General features: G+C 43.2%; 1 protein-coding gene across 3 annotated transcripts in view; it reads right to left on the reverse strand.

Moving 5' to 3' along the window:
* Positions 1-27,422, reverse strand: part of DPYS (dihydropyrimidinase) — a 78,312-nt gene that overhangs the window by 21,866 nt on the left and 29,024 nt on the right. For all 3 annotated transcript variants that reach the window (XM_026495586.4, XM_026495585.4, XM_026495587.4), the window contains exons 5-7: positions 24,130-24,286; positions 22,761-22,902; positions 19,877-20,019 (exon numbers count right to left, since the gene is read on the reverse strand). In XM_026495586.4, coding sequence (XP_026351371.2) covers positions 19,877-20,019; positions 22,761-22,902; positions 24,130-24,286 — 442 coding nt within the window. The remainder of the gene's footprint in view (positions 1-19,876; positions 20,020-22,760; positions 22,903-24,129; positions 24,287-27,422) is intronic.

Genomic DNA, 27,422 nt, shown 5'->3' on the forward strand with positions numbered 1-27,422 from the left:
CTTAACCTCTCAACAACCCATAGGATGATTTCTGTTTATCAGACGAGGGAATGGAGACTGAGAGATGAGTGACTTGCCTGAGAAGGGGTGAGGCCAGAAATAAGACACAAGCAGGCTGAACCCCCCACTCCACCCTCTCTCCACCACACCCCAGGCCATCAGTGACCTCACACCTGCCCCCCCGCCCCCACTCAGGGATGAAAGCACCACATTCTTCACTCATTAAAATTTATCAGAACCCTTGGAATTTTGATAGAAATTATCTGCCTTCCATTTGGGCAAGAGCTAGGCGGCAGCTGACCATCTAGTTCAGCCATGGTGCACACCAGTGGTTCATGGACCCTCCGCAGGGAGATCCCTTTGGAGGCTCTGTCAGAAGCACAGCCCCAGAGTCCCAATTAGCCATAAGGTTGTACAGTTCAAACGTGACCCAACCCAAAAGGCACCCGTTTCTAGGCAGCGCTATGGGGTGGCAGGGGCAGGCTGCAGGGCTAACGTCATCACGACAAGGGCATCTCTGTGCCCTGCGGCGGACGAGATGATGCTGAGAGGCGAAGGCAGGGCAGCCAGTGACCGGGCTCGGCCACAGCACACAGCGCGCCTCAGGGCACGCTCAGCCATTAAGGAGGCAGGACTTCTGGCCCCCAGGGGGGCTGGACAAGCTCCCTGCTGCTGTACAAACCCGCCAATGTGAGCACCCTTGAGCGTAATTGCTAACATTCCCAGGGTGCCCACTGGTCAGACGAGGAACTGAGGCAAACCAAGGACAATCCACTTGCCCCAGGTTAGACTGTCATTCTGGGGGGAGGCCCCATTATGAACCCAGGAGGTCTGACTCCAGACACCTCTCAGCTGCAGGCATTGTCCTCTAACCTCTGCCGCGGGTGCCCCGTCCCGCCCTGCCCTTTGGGAACCTGTAACTTGGCAGTGTTTAAGTGCTTAGACAGGAGTCCACAGGCCTGTCCTGAACCCCAGCTCTGCCCTTTTCAGCTGTGTGATTTGGAGCAAATGACTAACCTCTCTGACCCTCGGTGTCTTCACCTTGAAACAGACACCCACCTTGAAAATGGCATCTATGCCTCAAGGGGTGGAGGGTGGAAGGGAAGCAGAAACCACTCTGCAGCTCCGAGTATGGGCTGGGTCCTCTCCAGGTGTGAGCAGCCGCCACTCGGCCGGCCTTGCCCCGCATCCTCCTGCAGCCGCTCTGACTCCAGGGCCGCTGTGTGTCCCGTCCTGTGAGCAAATGCAGGCCTGCACACCAGCCCACCCAGGGCAGAGGCGACAAGAACAGGCACGGGCTTCACTCTGTCTTCCCCATGGGGCCCAGCCTGCCTATGGCTCCGCCTCGTCCTCGCTCTTCTCGCCCGACCCCATGTTGCCCGTGCAGCGGCCTGCCCTCTGGACCGCAGACTCCAGCATCAGAAACGAAGATGGCAGCCTTGCACACACAGCGCCCACCAGCTCCTACAATCGCGGGACGTCAACTTATATATACACACACGTGTGTGTGTACGTGTGTGCATATCTGCATCCGTCTGTATATACATGTGCATGTGGGCACACACACACACACATACGTATGCGTCCATGTGCACGTGTGTCTATATGTAAGTATCTGTACCTAGATCTGTCTCCAGCTTGTTCTACTTCTCTGTGTGAGCCCTGACTGAGAGACCTTGGGTGGGTTGCTTCTGGGATGGTTTCTTGCAGGGAGCTCTCTTTCCTTCTCTTTGTTCTCCAAAAGCATTCACCTTTGATGTTTTCACTTGCTCTTCGTACATTTCCTAATGGCACCTCAGTGGCGTGGAGCTACGGCCAGGTCACCAATGTGAACGTGGTGATGGTAAGTAATAACACTCAGCTGCAGTTTCTGTTGACTGCGTGCTTGTATGTCGAACCGCATGCAGCACCTTTTCGTGCATTATTTTATGCAATCCTCCTTACAACCCTATGGGAGCAGGCTGCTTTTAAATACCTATTTCATAAATGAGGAAACTGAGGCTCAAGGAAGCTAAGTGGACTCACCTAATATCACACATAAGAGTCCAATACTAAGTACTTAACCACTATACCTAGCCTCCCACTAGAAGAGATCCATCCAGGACACAGGTCTTGAATGAAATGTGCGTTTTATAAAAATTTACACCATCTTCCTCCAGAAATACTAAAGCACTTTGAAAGGAAAACACAATGTGAGGTAGGATAATTAAGGATAAAAACAGAACGGAAACACTGTAGAAAAGAACACGTATGAGGCCCCTGGGTAGGTACTTGAATGTAAGTCTATACGTGAGATTACACTCATCAGCATAAATTCCTATGCAAAACCTTTCCCCAAAAATAGGCAACCAAAGAATGAATCAATTTTAAGGAACACCATCATCTTTTCTTTTAGATTTTGTGCACAATTTATTCTCCTAGGTGCCAGAAAACAACAGATGAGGGATGCCGGGACTCGGAGGTGTCATATATTTGGGAACTAATAATGCTCTCATAGGAAAAACACAACAACCTGGGTCTTTTATCATAGTGCTGAAAGCCATAGCTTGGGTTATTCAACTCTTCTTGTCTCTGGTTTAGCACTTGAATAAATGAGGTAAGAATTGCTAATTAGGCTTACAATGTTACCATATAGAAAGTTAGGTTCTAAGAAAGGAGTTTCATAAGCCCAGAATTGTGAGACCAACTATTTCAGAGCTCTGACCTCCCGGCTTTCCACAGATCTATTCACTTCTGGCTTGAGGCAAAAAAGAAAGTGAAATGAAGATGTCATCTTCGTGGAACATTGTAGAAAATCCCTTTCCACCTATGTGTTTATCTTATACTCATTCATTTAACATATATTTATTGATTACCAACATACTGATTAATTACCATTGATTACTAACATATATCTGTTGATTACCAATTTACTGATTGATTCCATGCCACGCACTGTTCTAGGCCCTGGGGATGCAGCAGGGAATAAAACAGATAGAAATCCCTGCCTGCATGAAGCTCACACTCCCGTCATGCCTATTTTCGAATTTGCAAGGCCCTGTTTGTTATAAACTTGATTCTAACATATGAACAGGGTCAACTCTTTAATAACAATAATATATATATAGTGCTTTCTTTAGTCTCCGTGAAACACTTTCACATAACAATAGCATTTATTCCTCAAAAGAACTTTGGGGAGTTTGCAAGAAATATGACAGACTATTTAAATAAAGAGACAAGTAATATGTTACCAAAAGAAAAAAGAACAACGGGCATGAATAGATATTTCTCTATAAGGAAAAAAAACCCCAATGACTAATAAACATGAAAAAGTATTCAACTTCCCTACTGCTCAAATATACTGCAGCTGAAGGTAATAATTTTTACTTGTAAAAATGACAAAAAGCAAAGGGGAAAAAAAGATTGTATCCAGAGCTGATGAGGAGTTTTGGGGTGGTAACCACATATGCAGAGAGCCCTTAAATGCACATATACTTTGTGTTTTTTTTTTTTTAAAGATTTTATTTATTTATTTGACAGAGATAGAGACAGCCAGCGAGAGAGGGAACACAAGCAGGGGGAGTGGGAGAGGAAGAAGCAGGCTCATAGCGGAGGAGCCTGATGTGGGGCTCGATCCCATAATGCCAGGATCACGCCCTGAGCTGAAGGCAGACGCTTAACCGCTGTGCCACCCAGGCGCCCCTGCACATATACTTTGATACCATAATTTCGCTTTCAGTAATCTGTCTAATGGAAATAATTCCAAATCTGGATTTAAAATAGCCAAAAAAAAAAAAAAAAAGGGGGTGGGACACCTGGGTGGCTCAGTTGGTTAAGTGGCTGCCTTCGGCTCAGGTCATGATTCCAGGGTCCTGGGATCGAGCCCCACATTGGTCTCCTTGCTCAGCAGGGAGCCTGCTTCTCCCCCTGCTTGTGCTCTCTCTGTCTCAGAAAAATAAACAAATAAAAAATATTTAAAATAGCAAAAAATAAAAATAAAAACTATAAAGTTATCCAAGTATATGAAACCTGGATAAAGGGCCTAACTAACACAGGGCCACCTGGGTGGCTCAGTCAGTTGGGTGTCTGTCTTCAGTGCAGGTCATGATCCCAGGGTCCTGACATGGAGCCCAGCATCCGGCTTTCTGCTCAGTGGGGAACCTGCTTCTCCCTCTGCCTCTGCCTCTGCCTGCTGCTCCCCCTGCTTGTGTACTCTCTCTGTCAAATAAATAAATAAAATCTTAAAAAAAAAAAAAAAAAAGCCTAACACAAAGTCATTACCTAGATAGCCTTTCCTAGAGAAGTCAGACAACCAAGAATGTTCAACAGCCCTGTGCAACTTGATGTCTAGGGCTTTCTATACAAGTTGCAGGTACAATTGTACCTCGTTGACCTGCCAATTATGCCCTAAATGTGCAAAGGAGGATATCTATATCTATATCTATATCTATATCTATATCTATATCTATATCTATCTATCTATCTATCTATCTATCTATCTATCTAAACAGCAGTGAGACTGTGATTGAGAAAACAAACTGGAATTCTGGGGCTATTGTGGATTTCTCTAAGCGTTTGTCCCTCTAGGATCCCATGTTATAAAGGTCGTTTACTTTGATACCTCCCTGCTAGTTTACAAATCTCTCATGTCTTATCATTTTGTATGTGGTAATGATAATAATGATATTAATGTCTCAAAGTTCTACTACATGCCAACGTATCAGGTTGAAGGTATTATCTCCTTCCAGCAACCCCCAGAGGCTGGTATTTTAGCATATCTACAATTTACTGGCAGGAAACTCAGCCTCCGGGAGGTGAGGAACAAGTCTCAGGTCACATAGATAGTATTGGCATAGCTGGGATTTGAACCCAGTGATGCGGTTCTGCGCTAGAGCCCATGCCCCTTAACCACTGGGCCACACACCCCGATCTGTGACTTCATACGATGCTTATGTGGAGGTGTTTTTTTTTATCAGTCCAATTAGGTCCTGAGTTACATTAGGGGAAGACGTTTTTCACTCAGCTTGGAGTACAACGTATAGCACCCAGTTGGCACTCGATAAATGCTTGGGTCATAAATTAATAAAGCTGCAAGTGACTCCTCTACTTCATTCAATTTCCAATCTTTCATCAAGTTGTTGGGGAAGAGTTTTCCTTCCAGGCGGAAAATATCAATTCCTCCCCCCTCCCCACTTTTGTTGCCATCATCTTGTCTGAGGTCTTACCCCTCAAGCCAGAGTCCACCAACAGCCTCCTGACCGTTCTCTCAGACTCCAACCAGTCCTGCACACTCATCACCCTAAAGTACTGGGTCCTCAGGCTGTCCTGACTGATGAGCCTCAACGCAGGATCGAAACTCTCAGATCCCAGAGTGGCCAGGTGGGGGTAGAGTTCCGAGGCTCATCACCTGTGACCAAAAGCGCCCTCCCAGGTGACAGACAAGCAGTCCCGGTGTAGGCTTAGGCTGAAGGATTTGCTGGGATGTGGGACTTCCCAGTGCTAAAACTGGGAAAGTTATGGCCAAACCAAGACAAGTTGATAATGCTGCATTCTCCTCTTGGTCCCAAATTCTCTACACTACTGCACACCCCACAAATAACATCAGTTTCTACTTGTGTTACACATAAATCGGGAAGCACAGATTCCGCTCAAGTCAAATCCTCACTCCAAGCCATTCAATGGCTTTACTTAAACTAACTTAAACTAACACTCAAAGCCCTTGGCAGTCCGGCCAGGACCAATCTTACTTTCGACTGCCTGGTATTCTGACCCCTCTGCCCAGGCTCTCTGGTCCCTTGGTAACCCCTTGACTGGATCTTTCCCATTTCTCCTTATTTACCCAACTTCTCCAACTGGATGGCTTTATTGCCCCCTGTCTACTTACCCAGAGCCACCCCAAGGATTCAGTTATTCAAAGCCTTTTCACAAACCCAACCTAGCCTTCAGTGAGGTCTCAATGACCTCAATTCAGGCCAAGTACTTAGACCACTCATTTATTGGGCAGTAAAGCACATGAGACCCTTCCCACTTCTTGAACTGCTTGTGTTGAGTTGTTCTTATTTTCCTCTTCCAAGAGTTATTTGTCCTTTCCCACATGTATATCTTGTCTGTCCAACCAGAATTCAGCCTCTTTGGTGGCAGGTGTTACGCGTTTATTTCTGTCCCCCACAGCACTCAGCAACGCCATTTCTTACACACAGAGTAAGCATGCAATAAATACATGTTTATAGACAACTGGTTACTACTGTCTCTCTCCCCCCTACCACATGAGGCATTCAGCAACCCTTCCACACAGATAAATGCTCCAATTTTTTTCGTGTGGATAAACTGCCTTCTCATTCTTCTGCCTCCAGAATCTTAGCTTTCCTTAAATGCCTCATAGGAGAATGAAACGGAGAGCAAAGTAGGAACATTTCCTCCGCTGGTGATAGAAAAGGGCAGGACCACAGTTGGGAGGGGGTGGGGAGAAGGACAACGGGAAGAAAATAGAACAGAAATGTAAAGAAACTACCTTGAAGAAATTTTGGAGAGGGAGAGACCACTCCAAATATAGAAAAAGATACAGAGAAAAGGTAGGGAGAAAAGGGCTTTGCAGAACATAAAAAAAAATAAAGCTCTCTGTATGAGAATGTGGTTAGAGAAGCCTGTGCGAAAGGGCCCCAGCACAAATGCCAAGCTCTGCCCTGGGAGGGGCAGCCTGCTTGACCCCTTCCAGAAGAGTGCTGTCGGCAGGCTCCGCACAGATGGCCAGCTTCGCATGCCTGTCTGGGGAGGCCCCTCATTGCCCAGACAGCACGCAGCCCCAATTACAGGACTGAAGGCAGGCACACTGAACTGATGGGAAATTTCCTTCAGGCAACATAATCTCGGCATAAAAAACAATATTGATCCATTTGCCTCCCAGCGAAAAAGAAATCAAGTTAGACAAAGGAAATTAGGCAAGAGGTTTAATATGACTCCAACTGCAGCTGCAGAATAAACCTAATGTTCCCTGACTCTCCTTCCCGAGCTCGCTCTGGTTTGCAAAGGCCACTCTCCCGGGAGGGCGCGGAGTAGGCATTCACTGGCACGTGACATCTTTGAACCGAACAAGTCAACAGTCCTCTCGTGTCCAAGGAATCCCACCGCCAGCCAAACGTGCTGGGAAGTGACGTCCAGGAGCCTTGGCAGATTTGCAAGGACCCAGGCCGCACGCCGGCCATGTACACACTTGTCATCAAGGACAGAGCATGCAATCTGCAGCCCTGCAGAACGGTGAGGGAGCTCTGACCTTGGATCCCCAGGCAGATGGGCAGCTCCCTCAGCACTCCCAGCTTATCGCTCTGCATGAATACACACACACACACACACACACACACACACACATACATATGTATATTCCTTCATCTCCCTTTATATAGCATAAGAGTGAGGAGATCTCTCCAGCAGGGAGAGCTAATACCTGAATGTAAGACTCACAACTCGAGAACCAATGACTGACAGCAAAAAGGAAACTACTGCCTCTCGGCTGGCCCTGCCCTTGCCACCCTGGGTAAAAAGTGAGATTATGCCTTATTCACTTTATCTTCATCTACCTCCTGTGGCCTCTGGATCTTGGCAGGGGCCCAATAGCTGGTTTTTAATAACTGAATAAACGAAGGTGGGATAAGATAAAATGTAATAGGGACAAATGGAAAGTTCTGCATTTAGTCTCAAAAACCAAGCGATTTTATATGCTTCTCCTGGCAAAATTTGACAGCATTTGACGTCAAAGAAATCAGGTGCTAGATGAATGTGCTAGGGAAAGTCTCACCCATGTATACAAGGATGTACAGAGCCTCTGAAATAGTGAGAGACTGGAAATGTCCTGAATGTCCCAAGCAAACAATACATAATCAGTTATGCTATATTCACAAAACAGAATACTATACAGCAGTGAAAATGAAACAACCTACACATTTCAACATGGATAAGTCCCAGAAAGATAATACCGAGAAAGTCACATAATAATGTATGTAGTACAAGACACTTCATATAAAGCTAAAAACACACAAAATTATACATATATATACATATATGTAATGGTCTGGGACTGCATCTCCGTATAGCACAAATAGAAAGAAACACATGGGCGTAATAAACATCAAATCCAGGATCCAAGGTAGTTGTTGGGGGTGAATATACAAGGGCATTATTTTTTGTGCTTTCTATTTATATTAAATATTGCATCTTCTAAAAATTTTTATAACATTGAGTGTTATAATAATTTATAATGTCAGACATTATAAATTACTCTCTGCTCAAGTAGACTTAAAAGGGTAATATAGAAAAGCAGTCATTGAGTATAATCCTAGCCACTTTAACGTAAACATCAGAGAGGAAGACCCAATACCAGTTTTTAAATTATTGACTGAACAAATGTGTTAAGATATTGGAACTTATGCAATTGCTTACATTTCACTGTTTTTAACCTGCAAATGGCAATTTCATAAGGTGCATCCTAAAAAATGTAATAAAGGAAATGCAAAGTTCTACGTTTAGTATAAAACTAATCTGCCTCTCGTGTTCCTGCTCTGGTGGTATTCCAGGCAGAATCATGTCCAGTTCTCGGACTTGAATCTTTATAGGACACGGACAAGTGTGTGTCAAGAGAAGGGTGAACAGAGTGTGGTCAGGACATTGGGATTCTGCTAATCATGGACCTAAGGATCTCCTGAGGGATCAGAGAACACTTATTTGGTGATGGGATGGCTTACTGGGGGCCAATGACTTTCTTCAAATATTTGAATGAATGAATGAATGAATGAATGTACTATCTTATGAGAGCATAGCTATATTCTGCATAGCTCCAGAGGTAAACATTTTAGGAACTAGAAAGAGGTAATTTTTAACGCAACCAAAGGAAGAACATCCTCACAATTACAGCCATCCCAGAGAGGACTGAACGGTTTGGTTAAGTAGTAACTTCCTTAAAACTAGTAGTAATCAAGCAGGGCCGTAGAGAACTCTGTTTTGGGAGTTAACTGGACTTCATGAATACCAACGTCTTCTCTAATTCTATGGGAACCAGTGGTTCTCAAACTTGGATATGCATCAGAATCCCCTGGAGTCCTTGCTGAAACATAGATCACTGGGCTCCCCCCACAGAGTTTCTGAGGCAGCAGCTCTGGGGTAGTGCCTGAGAATTTGCATTTCTAATAAATTCCCTAATTATGTTGACGTTGCTGGCCCAGGGACCATACTTTGAGAACCTATGCTCTTAAAAAGAAAAGGTAGATCGGCTTCAATTAAGTTTTTTGGAGTATTTTTCAGGCCATTAGAAAAGACTGCCCTTCCCCACATCACTCACTGCCTCTGAACAGACTTCCACTGTGATCCTCTTCTGATGGGAAGGGCGTAGTTTTCCTGATGCTTTCCTCCAAAGGACTTTGTAAAAAGCCATGGCTCTCTGCTGTGTTTAAGAATATAAGGATCCTGGGGGCGCCTGGGTGGCACAGTGGTTAAGCGCCTGCCTTCGGCTCAGGGCGTGATCCCGGCGTTACAGGATCGAGCCCCACATCAGGCTCCTCTGCTATGAGCCTGCTTCTTCCTCACCTGCTTCTTCCTCACCTGCTTCTTCCTCTCCCACTCCCCCTGCTTGTGTTCCCTCTCTCGCTGGCTGTCTCTATCTCTGTCAAATAAATAAATAAAATCTTTAAAAAAAAAAGAAGAATATAAGGATCCTGGAATTCTTACTAGGTATGGATATTAAATTTCTTTTGATCCGTTTTCACTTTGTTTTCTTGTTTCCTCTATAACCAAGGTTCCCGTGTTTTTAAGATAAGTGGCCAGAATTAATAGTGAATCTGGGCAAAAATCAGGATTGTTTGACCCACTAAAGGATCCAACCTAGCCTAAGCCCCCTTTCTGGCCCGTTCTGGCAATGTTACTGGCCACTGAGTCTGGAATGCATCTTTGCCAACCATGGCTTTGGGGAAGGAGAAGGTAGAAGTGCCAAGAATCATTATTATTATTTTCTTCAACTCAAAAGGAAGTAATGTAAAACCGATCTTAAACCAATTCAAGGAACGGATAAACAACGCCCAATAAAAGATTTTAAATTGCACATTGGTTCATTGGCCCAAGACTATTAGTATCTGGTTTATTCACTCAACAAATAACTATTGAGCTCCTACATGTGATGTACCAGTACTGTTCTGAAACCTAGGGATGCCGCTGTAAATAAGACTGGCAAATGTCGAAGACAGAAAAATAGATAATATATGTTGGGTAGAAAGAAAAATGTAGTAGGTGCTTGGTTAGAAAAGCCTATGCTTTTTACACAACCACCTCTCCTTTTTTACCCCAATGCTTAAAATAAACTGTGCTTACTCTGGCTAAGGCAAATGATCAATGATAGAATGGGTTACTGTGATCTGTTCCTAAGCTGCTTTTCTTTTATAATTAACAAAAAAAATGCCATTATTAGTAGTCAAGTCCCTGGAAATCATTTTCTAGCTCACTTCAAAGGTTCAGTTGCATAAGAACATGCTTAAATAAACAAGATGGAATAAATAGTGGTTAAAATTTTACCCATATGTAATCAGCAAAACCAGCTTTATGCATGCATAGTCAAAAACTTTTTTTTTTTTTTTTAAAGCAAATGTCTTCTGAAGGCCAGAAAATAAATCCTAGGTGGTTGGCTGGAACAATTTCACAGCAAACAATTTTTCAAAGGAGTCAGCTCTGGGGGCACTTAAGAGTCCTCCTTTAATCAAACTATCTCAGCCAAAAGAATCCAACCAGGCTTCTCAATTTTAGTCATTCTTGGTGAAAACTGGATGTGTTCAAGACACACAAGAGATGGAACTTCTATATGAAATAGAATTCTAGTATCTTTTGGTCATGTCTGAATTAAGTTATTACCACAAGGACTTTTGAATCACAGCGATAGTGAATAATAGCTCCCACTTAGCCAATAAATTGGCTACCTACTGCCACTGACCACCTACTACTACTAACTGAGCACCTACTGTATGCCAAGCATTGCTGAACATTAATTCTGGATCAAGCATTTTAGTTATTTTGTTAATTTTTTCCATTATACTCTCTTAAATTCCATGACCATGCTATGAAATAAATACCATCATTATCATCATCCCTATTTTACAAATAAAGAAACCAAAATTCAGAAAAATTAAGTAACATTCCCAAGGTCACATCTAGTTAGTAAAAGGAATTAACCCCCAAAGCGTTTCGCTTTACACTGTGGTTCTGCTCCTGCCCCGGGAACCAGGAAGATGGGCGGGATTTTGTGTGGGTTTGCAAAAGACACTTATTCCTCAAGATACGTTACTATCATCTGGTCATAATTACCGTCTACATCTATGGTCACCACCACGCGAAGGGTGCCCCCATAGTTGTGCAAAGCACAGCCAGGATAACCTTAACCTCATACCACGTGGGCTCCAGGAACGGACACGAGACAACACAGTGAGCAGCCACAGCATAAATTGTCATTTCCACTCACGCACCTGGTACGAGGCCCCGCCTCCCGCGCATATGCACTGCTACGGTGTGGGTTGGGGAACTGGGGGAGGCGTTAGAAACACGCTCAGAAACAGGCATTACAAGCAGAGTCTTCAGGCTGACCGACTCTGGAAGCAGAACTGCAGTTGCTGCGTTTCTGGGCACGGGTGTGAGTGTGTGCTAGGATGTGCGTGTGCACGTGCTTCTGTTGAGGAGGAGGAAGATTATAATGTACCAATTAGTCAAAGGATACCCAGTGAGCAACTTCAGCAGAAAATGCCTGCAGCTTCAGTGAAGACTCCCTGATAATAGAGCTACGATAAGAAGCCATCACTATTCGCGAAGGGCACTTTCTCCCTTATCTCTTCTTTGTCCCCACGCTCCACAACCCCCACTACCCAAGGGTGAAACAGGCGCTCTTCCCCTGCTTTCTTGCACACGCAAGGCCCCCTCCAGAATCCAGAGAGGCACTTTCATAGGCGGCAAGTCATTATTCTTCACTGAATACAAAGTAAAATTCATTTATCTCTACCTTCGGTGAGAAAGGGAAGGAAATTAAGCAGGAGAGACGGCATAATGCCTTTAAGAATGGTATATTCAAGGTCAAAGCCTGCTATAATCGAGTTAAAAAATCATAAATGAAAATAGCTGTGAGCAAAATATGCCTGCTTTGCAGAATACAGTCTAGCTAGAAGTCTTCATTAAATGTTCCAGTGCACACAATGTGTTAGCTCTGTGTTCGTGTGCTTGAGATTCTGTGAGATATCCTGTAGCTCATAAATACTGAAAAGGGACAGTTGCCATGGTAACTAAGTGCTATTTAATGAATACCGAAGAACTGAAGCTCATAGGAGAGTCTTCAATTGCCAGAACGTGAGTTACTGCTGCGGCTATGAGCTTGCAAGTAACTTACATGCCATCCTCTCCAATAAGATTTTTAACAAGTTGCCCAATTTGACGGGTCTCCGTCTTGACCACATGAGGCCACAAGATTCTCTCTTGACACCACATGAAAATCCTACTCCTGATCTCTTCCCCTTGGCTCTAAGTACCTAAATATTTTACAGAAACAATCCAAACATTTAGATAAGGAATGTGTCCTTGAATTTGAATCTTTGACCCAAGTAGTGCAGCGTTAGGACACATATCCCTGTCACAACCAATAGACACCTGCTGAAGGAGTCATCAAGACTCTTTTTACTTCTGAAAAAGGTGAACGCTCCATATGCACCAAATGTGGGTTGTTTCCATTGTGCAATGACCCGGAAGAGCTACTGCGGTTGATTTTTGCAGGAACTTTTTACAGGCTGGTAACATCGTAGGTAATCTTTCATTAGAACGTCCAAACCTTCTCTACAGACTCCCACTCCCAATTCTCTCTCACCATTCATCCCACATGTCAGATTTCTCATCCTGGAATCATCCGGCTTTTCACAGGTTTAAAAAAAAAAAAAAAAAAGGCATGGCTGCATTGCTTTTTCTTGGCTCTGGTCGCCCCCGGTAACTATAATGCAGCCCATTTTTGAAGGTTGCAGACTGTGTTGCAAGCAGACTTACTTGTACATGCCATTAATAAATAATGAGAATTTAGAAAAAGGGGGAAACATCTATGTACCATGAAGCCAAAAATCATTAGCAAACACATCCATTCTCCAGAGGCTGGCTCGTTCTTGCATAACCAGCACCTCAAATGGCCCGGTTGGGTCTCAGTGTGGGCTGTGGGTGCCCCCTTCAGGCTTTGGGGTGAAATGCATGCTGCTCTCATTTCAGATACTAACGAGTCAGCTGGGCAATTGTTTTTGCTAAAACCTTTCGGGAAATTTCAAAGGAATGTGGTGGCCCACCTCTCATGGTGTGGTGAGACAGCGAGCCCTCACATCACCAGCCATCACCTAATATCAAAACCAGGTAGGAAAAAAGAAAAGGCAGTATCATTCAAGGAAAAAAAAACCCCGTAGATACATTCATTGTATTCATTTGATTAAATGATGCTTTTCCACTAGATGAGCTCTGTTGAAAATTGCCTCTGTCTGTAATAAACAAAATTAAAACTGGAGAGAGGCAGCCCATCACTTCCTCACCTTCCTGCTTCCCTCCAGCCTGAACCTGTTCTCTCACATAATCCCGGCCTTAGCTCCTTCCTCCCAGACCCTTGGTTTTTCTTGCTTTCATGTTTAGTCTTGACATCCAGGGACAGAAGCCCCATTTACTGTCCTCTCCAATGTGGTCCTACACCAATGACGGTGCTAAGGTGAGAATGATCTTTGAACTTCAGTGGCTTCTCCGCCTCTCATGTGATATTCTCAACACATTCCTTCTAAGATGGAGGGTATTTGACGTTGTATCTCCTCTCCTCTCCTCTCCTGTCACCGTCAGCTTCCTAAAGGCGGGGCCTGGCTCTCACACAGTGTGACCCTCAGGTCGGGCCCACGGCAGTGCTCCCGTGCTGAGTGACTCTAGTTACTTCATGTTCTCCTCTGTAAGAGCTGCTTAACAAGCTAGTTCCTCCCCAACCTCAAAAATGAAGAAGACACAAAGAAAAAAGACCAGTGGAGCAGTTCTTCCTCCTCTCCTGGGAAAATCCTTTCAACTTACATTCATCTTGATTCATTCTTGCAACAATCATTTACTGACAACTTGCAATAAGTTAAAAGCATAAGGGGAGGGAATGCTACTCTCCTTTACTTTTCCTCTTGCTGTCATTGCTGCTGATGTAATATTCCCAGTTTTCCTTCATGCCATTTCTTTATTTTTCACCAGCCTCATTCATGTGATTTGATAGACTGATATGGTGCAAAATCATTGCCAGAAAGCATTAGCTCACACTACCTTCATGTCACAGAATCACCATTTCTTTTTTGTGGTGAGAACATTTAAGATCTCCTCTCTTAGAAATTTTAAGTATTTAATGCACCTGCTGCCGTTTCTTAGTCATGTGACTCCTACCTGCAGTGTGGAAGGCTAGGTCCTTCTTGCTCATCGGCTCAACATGTGTTGTGCTTCTGCTCTGTGCTGAACTGGGCCAGGCCCTGAAGATGTAGACTCAATTAAAACATAGAACTAGAGCATAAGTCCCCGCTCCCTAAGTGTGGGCTGGACACAGTGACTTCCTTCTAAAGAGTACAGTCTGGCAAGGGGGAAGTGAGTGAACTCGACAGTGCAGAAAGCAAGAAGCTCTGTGTCAGCCAGCTGATCCAGAGCAGCGTCAGCAGCGATAAGTCATGTTGATAGGCTGTATACTTGGAAGGATGGGATGACGATGGCATTACCGCTACGGTCTTCCTCCCCAAACCCACAACCCCAGGCTAGTAATGAGGAAGACATCAGAACAGTCATAACAGAGAGACTTTCCACAACATGCCTGCCCAGGACTCCTCAAAACTTTCAATGTCATCAAAAACAAAGTCAGAGAAACTCACAGACCACTGGAGGCTAGAGAAACATGATGACTGAATGTCGTGTGGTGTCCTGGATGGGATCCTGATCAGGAAAAAGAATATTAGGTAGAAACTAAGGAAACTTGGGGCACCTGGGTGGCTTAGTCGGTTAAGCCACCAACTCGCGGTTTCAGCTCCGGTCATGATCTCAGGGTCGTGAGATCCAGCCCCTGGGACTGCCTCCCTGCTGAGTGCGGAGTCTGCTTGAGATTCTCTGCCCCTCCCTCTCCCTTCCCCTCTGCTCCTTCCCCTGTGGTGCTCACGATCTCTCCCCCTTTCTCTACAATAAAAATAAAATAAAATACCGTAAGGAAATCTCATTAAAGCATGGACTCTAGTTAATAGTTACATACAAATATTGGTTTATTGGGGCGCCTGGGTGGCTCAGTCATTAAGCATCTACTTAAGGGTTCTGGGATCGAGCCCCGCATCGGGCTCCCTACTCTGCTGGGAGCCTGCTTCTTCCTCTCCCACTCTCCCTGCTTGTGTTCCCTCTCTCGCTGGCTGTCTCTCTCTCTCTGTGTCAAATAAATAAATGAATAAAATCTTTATAAATAAATAAATATTGATTTATTAATTATAACAGATGTACCATAGGAATAATAATGGAAACTGAATGTGGTTTGTATGGGAACCTTCTGTACTATCTTTGCAATTTTTCTGTAAATCCAACAGTATTCTGAAATAAAAGATGAATTTTAAAAATTGGATTTGACTTCGAGAATGTTAATGAGGGAGGAGGCAGTGAGTAAAGACCCCGCGGTCCACTCTGGGAAGGGGATGCGCTGCGGTCGGCAGAGCTCAGTCTGCAAGGTGGGAAGAGGCAGACTCCCACAGAGACAATGGGGCAGCAGCGAAGATGGGGGGAAGCTCCGGATGGTGGACAGGCAGTTAGAGAAGGTTAAAAATATTGTCGTGCCTCAGAAAGGTCCTTGTTGAGGTCATCAGCATAAATTCTGGTCAGGAACAGCCAGCCCAGATGAACTACTTTCTCATGACAAGCAGCCAAGAATAGAGAAAGCTGGAGCTGTGATCGGCCCAGATAAGGAATCTGCAGACATTTCCTCCAAATTCTCTCGTTTGATAGGAAGCATGATAAACGCACTTTCTTCTTGTTCAAATAGTCTTCCAGATCCATTATCCTATGAAGCCTCCTCTCCAACTGCCCCTTCTCTCCTGTTTCCCACACTCTGCGATTTTCACACTGAAAAGGATGAATCATCAGAGTGCAAAACATTCTGAGGGTGGCTTAGAGAAAATTCTTAAATTAAAGGTTTGAAGAAGCAAGATGCGAAGAAGTTCAAAGAAATCCAAAGGGGGCTGGATCCTTTCAATATATCCTGCCAAGGAAAGATCATATTTCTCCATTGTCCAAAAGGACAGTAAAAAAGAAAAGAAAAACAAGGAGGTCTCCAGTTTTTTAAAAGAATCCGAGTGTCAGAGAAATAGAAGCCTCTGGTTCATCGGTCTCCCTGGACACCTGAGGCAAACAGCTGAGAACACATAAAAATGAAGATGGACAGCACAGAATGACACCAGCATGTCTAGGCAAATAGGAAGGAAGGAGGACAATACATATTTTGTCTCTGGGGAACACTTTCTTAGTTTATGACACATTTTCACACACGTTGTTCCATGTGATCCTAACAAAAATCCGATGAGGTAAGCGTAACAATTATTAATAATCTCACTTTACATATGAAAGAAGGGCTGCTCAGAGACCGTAACTGACCTGCCTGGGTTCCCTGCTCGGCACGGATGGAGCTGGGACCCAAATCCACACAGCAGGCACCCAGGCTGTGCTGTTTTCGCCTAGGCGGACGCCATAAGCAGATGTAGGTAAAGAAGACATAGTGCTAGTAATTGAATGTCATTGCGTACCTTTATTCCCAAAGACACCTATATGAAAATGTAAATATTTAATTTTCTGCTATCATGACTGCTATAAAGTGAAGGACAAGTATCATCTAAGAAGTACTAGAGAATTGATAAGAGAGAGAGATAAAAAGAAACGTAAAAGCACAGAAACTTTTTAGTTTGACCTTAAGTTAGTTCTTCTTGGATGAGAAATGAGGGACATGAAGCAGGTAATAGATCTGAAAAAACAAGAAGTAAGCTTCTGGATCGTTACGTGCTCCTCCGCAACAACTAACTAGGAAGGGGAGGGCAAGGCAAAGGTGCAGAAATCAGCAACTCAAGCTTGTGCAAAAGCGCTCTAAATTTATATCGCCTGAAAACATGACTCAAAGAGCCATAATCACAGCCTATAAATATCCCCCAAGCAACAATATATGTGGGAATATAGTAAGTGAATTATTCACGCCCGTAGGTTCAGGTCATTTCTCTTTGTCCAGTTGTCTAAGGAAGACAATGCTTTACCCCTGAGCTGGTGTCACCCTCACAATGAAAACAGCCAAGGAGACTCTTAAGGTGGATCCTGCCACATGCCAGGTGTAGGGTGAAAAAGAGGAACCACAGGAACAGCCTTCCACGGCTCTTCACGCTATTAGGAACGAGGCTGGATCACTCCATTGACTATTTTCATTTCTCCCTCACGTTGAAAAGGAATAATAGAGAACAGAATCAGATTCAAAAAATCTTTTTGTGACCTGCCCACTTGATCGGAAGAAAACACAGACCACGAACAAACACGTACAGTATAAAGTGCTCTGCTTCGGTGTCAGGAGATAGCAAGGTATCAAATCTCATGAACAACATAAAAGTGTGCAAAGTCAAAGGCACTGTTCACAGCCGCCATTGTACTATGGTTTTCCCATTGCTGTAAGGGGGAGTCCTATTTGTCTTACCTTGTAAGTCATGTTTCAGATACCAAAGCATTTTATAAAACCCCTGAGAACTGTGCAAATGCAAATGGTTGCTAATTATTATTATTAGGACTCCCCCAGATGCAATGCTTCAAAAACGCCCTTTTTCACAAATATTTCTTCTGCGTGATCGTTTTCTCCCTTTTGAAATTTTTGAGGTTTTCTGATTAAGAATCATCATCTGCTTAAGCCACAGATCATTTCAAGAGATTTATCTGTCCCAGTACTTGGGGCAGCCTAAACTGTTTGAATCACAGCAGAAATGATGCTGGGCGGGCCCCTGCCGGGTGTACAATTGCGTGAGTAGAATGATATTTAAAATATCATGAACTCTCTAAACACAGCATGTTCAATTCATCTACAGACAAATCCAAATCCAAGCAATTTTTTTCCCCTTTGTCTTCCCAAGGACAATTTTTCTAGTCTAGTAGAGAAGCTGCCCCAAATTTAGTTTTATTTGTCTTTATTTCTTCTGCAGGGAAAGGTGCCTAGATGATTTGACATGCAGATATTTAGTCTTTAAATAAGCAGTAGTTCCTTGTTATCATCATAACAAAGACCCTGAGTTGTGCCTTGTTGGTATCTTAGGACATTTATGTCAATAAGATGTTCATATCACCGTGTACTGCACTGCATGACCGAAAGCCAGCAACAGCCTGGTACGTTCACTAACACTTGCAATGACTGCGGACTGCCCACGACGTGAACTGCTGCCTGAGTTGGGACGATGAATGCCCAGAGAGTGTTAAACTACAAATGACAAGCATTTTTTATGCGAGTATCTGGGGCTTATTTTTAAGCCCATAGCAGTGGTAGCCCTAGTGTTTCTCTGTCTTCTGTTCCCCAGGCATAGCCCGGAGCATTTCAATTGAAGCTGGCCTTTGTGACAATAGCACCTCCAAGAAACCATAGACTTTTGTTTAGTACAGTCATAAACCTAGTAGACCTTGAATAAATGCCTATTCAGTGGAGGTGGAAGGTCTTATGTATCCCTATTTACACATGTATGCATGTGTGCGTGAGCACACACACACACACACACATGCACAGACAACACTAAAGTATGTGGGATTTTCTCCAGTACAAATACAAAGGTTATGGAAAACACAAACTGGGGATGCAGGTGTTGTCTGTGCTAATGTCCTACAAGGAGAAATTACCAGAGCTTCAGCCTCTATTCAACGCTTTCCTGAGTTGGTGGAAATTGCCAACTCTGCAATATTAACATAGAATTATGGAAATCGGAAACAAAAGCTGGAGTCTACTGGGAATGATAAGCTCAAGATGAACTCAACTGGAAAATTTGGCTAACTAAAAGTGACATCCTTTGTGCTGGAATTTTTCTATTTGAAAGCTTTAAAAAGGCTATAATTATTTTGAGTTTTCAATTCAGCCCCTTTCAAACTAAGCCTCCTATTTTCTTCACTACTCTATACCTTTCCTCCACATCAACTCCAGTGTCTGCCAAGCTTACCCCTGAAGCGGTAAATTCATATTGGTTTTATATACAAATGCATCTCCAGGGAATGGCAAGCAACACAACTTTTGCATCCTCTAAGCCAAGGAAATACATTGTACAAATTTGTACATCAAAACTCTTATCTCGGGGTACCTGGGTGGCTCAGTCATTAAGCGTCTGCCTTCGGCTCAGGGCGTGATCCCGGCGTTCTGGGATCAAGCCCCACATCAGGCTCCTCCGCTGGAAGCCTGCTTCTTCCTCTCCCACTCCCCCTGCTTGTGTTCCCTCTCTCACTGGCTGTCTCTCTCTCTCTGTCAAATAAATAAATAAAATCTTAAAAAAAAAAAAAAAAGAGTCTGCTTGTGGCTGAGGTCACCATCTCACAGTCCTGGGATCATGGAGCTGTGCCAGGCTCCCTGCTCAGCAGGGAGTCTACTTTTCCCTCTTCTTCTGCCCCTCACCCTCACCTGTTCTCTCTCTCTCTCTCTCTTTCTCTCTCTCTGTGTCTCAAATAAATAAATAAAATCTTTTTTTAAAAAAAAAAAACACCTCTTATCTTGTGCACAGGTTCAAAATAAAGGCTAAATAAATAACCTAATAAGAAGTGTCTGATTGAGGCCAATAAATAATTTCTTTGCGAGTGCTTTTTCTCCATGGAGAAGCTAAGTAATACAAGAACTCAGGCTTACCTGGTGGCTTTTGGGTCCCAAATCACAATGTCTGCATCTGATCCTACAGCTATTCTTCCTTTTCTTGGATAGAGATTAAAGACCTTAGCTGCATTTGTGCTGGTAACTGCCACAAACCGGTTTTCGTCCATCTTACCACAATGCTGTACAACAATTCAAGAAAGAAAATGCATTTGGTTTAATGACCATGTACTTAAACATCTTCTATCAATAAAAGTGCAAGACTTGTATCTCTTAGAACCAAACAAAACTGCACCTAATTTCTTACACTGTGGAGCCAAGCACCTCTGTGGATGCTGGCAAGTCTTAAACTATCGTAATGATATTCATGGGGATGATGGGGTAACACAAGCCTGAAGATAACTTTTCACAAGCCTAAGTTTAACCCCCACCCTGCATGAATTTTCCCCATCCTTCCCAGAATCCCACAGACAACAGCTAAATGTTGGCAATAGCATTTTCGAGTTTTGTTTAGAGTTTACTACCACGACCTACTACTTTTATGATCTGGCTTCTTTACTGTAGACCTAAGATTTATGAGATGATCATGTAGACAACAGGTAAAATATCAGAGAGTTAAAATGAGATAGACCTTTAGGGGCGCCTGGGTGGCACAGCGGTTAAGTGTCTGCCTTCGGCTCAGGGCGTGATCCCAGCGTTACGGGATCGAGCCCCACGTCAGGCTCCTCCGCTATGAGCCTGCTTCTTCCTCTCCCACTCCCCCTGCTTGTGTTCCCTCTCTCGCTGGCTGTCTCTATCTCTGTCGAGTGAATAAATAAAATCTTTAAAAAAAAAATGAGATAGACCTTTAAATCAGATGACAAGACATTTAGAAAGAGGAAAAATCAACTCAAGGGATGAAGTTTTGAGCTACTGAAATGTACATGTACCAGTAATAATGGACAGTCTATTACAAGAGATTTTAATATGGACAAACTTTGGGTAAATGTGGTCTCTCTAAAACCATATGATTTGTTTTTTTAAATGTTGAGAGTTGATCCCTATGTGCATTTATATGGGTAGGAACATTCTTAAGGTTTATTTAATTATCAATGTGTCCATGTCTCACAAAATGATTAAGAACCACATCCTGTGAGTAATATTCCCATGAGTTAATCATCTTAATGTTTCATAAAATAACATAGTTTCTGTACAGTATTAAGAAATATTCAATTATTTTAAAGTCATTTATACACTTGATATAGTTTGAAAGTTTGCTGTAATACTCATTATAATAGCACAAGTTCAGATAAAAAGGTTGAACTTTTAGCAAGAAAATCTAAGCAAAGAGAGAGAGAAGAGTCATCTGGGATGATTAGAGTTAGGGTAGAGGTACAAAGGGCTGAGAGGATGATTAGCAGAAGATAGATAGGGCTATGGAGATGTTTTGAAGATCCTTACATGTAAACTGATTGTTCAAATATCATCCTGTAAGTAATGGAGAACATTAAAGGGTTTTAAAGAAGAAAGTAGGGGCGCCTGGGTGGCACAGCGGTTAAAGCGTCTGCCTTCGGCTCAGGGCGTGATCCCGGCATTCCGGGTTCGAGCCCCACGTCAGGCTCCTCCTCTATGAGCCTGCTTCTTCCTCTCCCACTCCCCCTGCTTGTGTTCCCTCTCTCACTGGCTGTCTCTATCTCTGTCAAATAAATAAATAAATAATCTTAAAAAAAAAAAAATAAAGAAGAAAGTAGCATGAAGAGTCCTTTGTTTTTGGAAGGCAGCACTGGTACTAGATTACAGCATAGGCTGTATAGCATAGGCAAGTGAGAACCTGGCAGCAGGGGCCCAAGCTGTGAGACTACTGCAATGGTCCAAACAAGAGACGCATCTCAAACTAGAGTAGTAAACATGAAGATGAAAATAAGGAGACATATTAGAAATCCAATTGACAAGAACTGGTACATAATTAGAAGGAATGGTATGTGGAGGGGATTCTGAGGTGTGAGATAAGTAGTGTGCCATACAAGGGACGGTTTCTGAGAAATGGGTGAGAATGGTATGAAAATGGTGGCCCCAGGCAAGTCTCCCCACTGATCTGTACAACTACACATGTCAAGTGGATGGACAGACAGGTGGACATATGAACATTTGGCCACTCGATTCTTCTCCATGTTCAGGGAGAAATTTTGAAATCATGGACATTTAAAAAAATCTCTTTTTCTAGGCTTTGGATTATTATTTATGTGACTTTATACAGCAGTTTCAAAAATACAACATTCAAAGTTCCTCAAAAAGGGACATCTACAAAAATTTCTTGAAAAGGATATATGAACATAATAAAAATCCTTCAAGTATTTTCAATCATTCCAAGTATTTACATTCCAGTGATACATGAGGACCTGGGATTCAAAAACAAGAAATCAAGTAGATTCATAGACTTAGAGAGGAATTCTCTTGGTACCCAATCTAAATTTACCCCCTAATGTCTGCATAACGATGTAATGCATCTTCTAAACTCAATTACAAAGAGATGAAAATGATTTCTTCTTATTATCATGGGGGGGTGGGGTGGCGGTGGTCATGGTGTTGCATTCCCAGTCTCCACTCTAATAAAAACAATCAAAAAGATTTTCTTTTCTTTTCTTTTTTTTTTTTTTTAAAGATTTTATTTATTTATTTGACAGAGAGACAGCCAGCCAGGTAGGGAACACAAGCAGGGGGAGTAGGAGAGGAAGAAGCAGCCTTCCAGTGGAGGAGCCTGATGTGGGGCCTGATCCCATAACACCGGAATCACGCCCTGAGCCGAAGGCAGGCGCTTAACGACTGTGCTACCCAGGCACCCCCAAAAAGATTTTCTATGAAGATTTTTGGCCCTCTGGTCCTGAAATGAGCCAGATCCTGGCTAAAGAGTTATGCAAAGCAAGCTGGATCCAGTGAAACTCACCACGCCTTTTTCCCATATTACGGACATCCGGTCCTCAACACCGTTTACCCCATTGGGAATCTTAGTGAAATCATCCTTCCCCAGAGCTTTCTGGCAGGTGTTGAAAGTGCAGTGGTCAGTTCCTGTTGTGGTTAAATCACCACTGGAAAAGAAAAACACACGAGAGTGTGTGATGAGTAGAAAAAAGAATGTCAGGAGGAAACAACCAGAACTTTCCTGTTCTTCTGATGCCCTCCTCAACTGAAAGTCAGAAAACTGCAACGGAGAATGAGTAGCTTTTTCAATTACATATTTAAGCCATACCCATCTCTATTTTAGGAAGCACTTTTGAAAAATAATACTCTTATAAAAAGTGTGATGCAGGACCATGCTCAGGTCAGAAAAACTAGTTCTAGACTCCATCATTTGCTGGTTCTATGATTATGAGTTTGTCCAATGCTCAGTCTTATCTAGAAATTGATGATATGTACTTGATGATAATTATTTTAGGATCACTGGCAATAATGTAAGTGAAAATTCTTTGTGAGTAGAGCACTACACAAAGATGAACCTCAGTGACCCACATGAACAGAGGCAGCCCCTGGCCAAATGGCAACGTTGTGAGGAGAAGATATGTGACATTGGCTGAGGCTGTTCATGTCACCAGCGACAGCTGTGCTTTGAATTGTGAATAATCTCGGAGATGTAGACATGTGAAGCAGGAAGAAGGCCAAAAGAAAAAAGGTAAATGAACTCTTAAAATTTTGCTGTGAAAAACTCCTTTTCACTCTAGACTAACTTGGGTCTAGCATCTGAATGGGGGGCGGGTTGGGATGTCCACGAATGGCGTATTTCTCAAGAAAAGTAATCATAACTTCCCAGGAAGTAGCATCTCTGAAAATAGTTTGGATGGCCGTTCATGGGGATAACCTCTCTGAGGGCAGGATTTTGCCTATCACCCCTACGATGGCTCTGCCCTAGATCACAACCCGTCTATTGTATACAGGCACATTAGCTTCTTGGCTTATATCAGCATAGAAAAATATTCCAGAATATGTGAATGATTAAAAATGAAGCATAACGAAGAGACCAGGTTCTAGGCAATAAGTGATAGAAAAGATGAGGAAAAAATTAGAAGAGAGCAAAATTTTAATAAAAATTATCTGATTTCTCTGTGTCTGGGAGAGATTTTTACACCGTATCATAATGAAGCCATTGCTTTTTGGTCTCAGGTGAGGGACTCCCCACAGCTTATCATGTCAAGTAGAACAGAACACTGGAGGTCAATGGAAGGTCAGACAGTAAGACAAGGTGTCCTACGCCTAAACCCAAGACTCATATAATACCTTATTTTGGCAAAACCCTTCACAGTCATCTGCTGAATTATTACTTAGCCAATAGATTCATGAGGAAGTGAGGCGTTGAAGGGTCCGGTCGCAGGGGTGGCCCCATAACGTGGTGGGCTGCATGGTGCCAGTCTTTGTGCCAGTAGTGAGTGCCGTCTGTGCCAAGACTTGCCGCTATGGGTTCTCCATAGACCACTTTCCCTGGAAATTTCAAAGGAAGCATTCAGCCTCTTAATTTGGTCTCAAGAGAGCCATCTGACAAACACACAAATAGTAGTCTTCTCTGTGCTAGCAAAAGATGATAGGAGTCCCAGACTCAAAGTTACCTTTTGTGGGCAGGATTTAAAAAATGACAACTACCGCTCAGTGAGCATTTACTGTGTTCCGGCCCAGGTGCAGTGCTCGTTGTGACGATCATACCCACGCACTGATACTGGGCTTGACCACATGGCTTACTCCGGCCAATGAAATACGAATGGAAGTAACAAGTGCCGGTTCCAAGCAGAAGCTGTTAAAGCCCCAGTGAGTATTCCTTCTGACCTTAGACTGTCACAGGCTGGTTGTTCAGTTGTGTCTCAGGATGAAGAGAATATGGAACAGAGTCAGGGCCAACCCATGATGGACATGAGTATGAATGAGAAATAAATCTCTGTAGTTGGAAACCATTCATATTTCAGATTCATCTGTTACTGCAGCATAATCTAGCAAATCTTGGCTGATACGTGTGCCATTATCTCAAAAACGCTACTGGGCAAATGCTCTTATTATCTCCATTGAAAGACGAAAATCAAGTTGATGGGGTTAAATAACTTCTATAAAGGTGCATTACATGTAGACATAACATAGATGGAGTTGAGGAGGTAGGATCTGAATCCAGGCATTTTTTACTCCAGCGGTCCTAACTTCTATGCAACACTACCCTGATGACAATTATCACATGGTCATACGGAGTTCAACCACGGTATAGCTCTGTTACAATCGATTTGAGAATCTCTTCATACCCTTAACGGAAAAAAAACCCCAAAACTCCTCCAAAAACTTATGTAAATAAAAAAACACTCAGATAATAAAATTGTAGCCAGAAATGCATATTTTAAAAATCATGCAAATGAGGCCATCAAGAGCACACAATGTTAGAAAAGCTAATAGTGCATAGTGAATTTGAATTTAAAATCAGAACCCTAGCTCTGATTAGCATTTGTTGGGATAACAGATGCACCGGCATCGAGCTGATCATCCGCAAGTAGTCGCAGAGGTGAACACAGAGGAAGGGACGCTGGCATACGGCACCGGTTCACTCTGGCTAGTCAGACGGTGGGTTTCAGTGAAAATCCTGATAGAGAACTGAAATGAACTCATTTTGTCAGAGGATACTGACAGTGGATGGCCACCAGCTGCCTAAGTCATATTCAACTGGAACCTAGCACCCTCTCACACATCATTTCTTCCCCAAACTAGCCACTTTCCTCTTGCAAACCACGAAACAAGGCTTACTGAAGCCTAAGAAACCTTGCTTCTTAAGTAACCAAGGATCATGGCCAATAAAAGTTCCCCCCCAAGAACAAAGCCACTGCTACGATCCCTCACTTTCATCCTCTCTTACACACACACACACACACACACACACACACACGCACAAACACACACACACACACACATGCCGAATGCCATCCCCCTTCTGTTTCTTACTGCCTTACTCCCAGAAAAGAGGAAATACCATTAGTATCTCATTCTGGTGTGTAGGACAGGAAGCAACCCTTTTTAAATGTGAACTAAGAGGTAATGTACTATTTGCTGGAGAGATAACAGGAGGGACCCCATATCTGATATGCGGGTTTGGAGAGACCTTCTTGTTCCAGGAGAACTTACAGATGCTCAGACAATGAAAAACTCAGAGACTTGATCTATAATCACTTTACAAGCTGCCAACTCAGGATTTTCCATGGTGCTTCATCATACAGGAAAGATTCTTATCACATGCTCTATTCAATCATTTGGCCCATCAAGGTGAGATGGGAATTCAGTTCCAAAGTTCTACAATTTTAATAGCTCTCAGGAAAAATTAAAAGCATCAGCATCTACCAGGAGTCTGCCAGGACCGTTTTGAAACCAGAAGACATGTAACCTCCTTGGAAGGCTTTAGCACCTTTAAAATGTGACAGGCCACGGTTTGGGTATATACAACAAGCTCTTCATTAATGGGGCCATTTTCAATGGTCTCCTCATTAAGCATTTACAAATATACTTTAAAATTTTTAAATAAAAAGTAAAAATTCCTAACTACTCTTCCCCCTATTTCACAGTGGTTCTAAGACATTTTCAGAAAGTAGATAGTATTCAAGAAGGAAAAAGGGGAAGGAGAACAACGCGCCTGGGTAATCCATAAATTGGAGAATCAAACTGGATAATTCAGCATAATTGTGGGTTTTATTAGATCTGGGCCAAAAATAAGGTAGTAACAAAAATATCTTAACATATGTGTAGCACTCTATGGATTGCAATTACAGCTTGAAGGTCATGTATTTCATTTGACCTTCACGGCAACCCTCCTGCTGGTTTGACAGATAATGAAACTGATGTTCAATGAGACGAACTAACTTGCCCAAGTCACACAGGTAGTAAGTGATACACCAGAGTCGAACCCTAGTATTTTGATACCACATCATACATACGCATTACCTTACTAGGTTAAGTGTCATTCTCCATTTCTTGGTAAAGAATATGTATTCTTAAATGTTCAAGTCAACCACAAGCCATTTGGGGATGTGGCTGAGCAATTTTCCAATTTCACTTACTGGTTGCATTTACTATGCTTAGCAGGCTGGTAATGAAAAGCGCTCTATCTGTCCTGTCTGCTACTCTCCTGATTACGTTTGAGGCCAGATGGTTGCAACAACTCTCGGGAGATAGAACGTCTTCGTCATTCACCTCCTCCCACTGTCCCAGCAAGGTTTGCACTGTGCCCTGTCTACGCAGACAGGTTATCTCCTTCTCTCTCCAGGGTTTGGCCTGAAGCCAAAAAAGACTCTGCACTTAAGATGCTATCTCCCACTTAAAGGAGTTTTTCCCTCTGGGAGATTCTAAAGATTTCCAAATAAAGAAACATATCAAACCAATCCAAACTCCCCTCTGACCAGACAACCCATTTATTAGATGAAAGTGATAGAGCAGGTGTTCACACTTGGTCTAGATTTGCGAGCAGCACTTAATCACGTCCCAAGATCTGTTATACAAGGTTGAAAAATGCAGTGAGGCTGGCATGAGTACCCAGGAGTGGAAGCATTGGCTACCCACAGAAAGCCAACCACATCTATAAAAATAATTTTTCCTAGCTAGA

This window comes from Ursus arctos, unplaced genomic scaffold (genome assembly GCF_023065955.2).
Source record: "Ursus arctos isolate Adak ecotype North America unplaced genomic scaffold, UrsArc2.0 scaffold_6, whole genome shotgun sequence".
NCBI classification, from domain to species: domain Eukaryota; kingdom Metazoa; phylum Chordata; class Mammalia; order Carnivora; family Ursidae; genus Ursus; species Ursus arctos.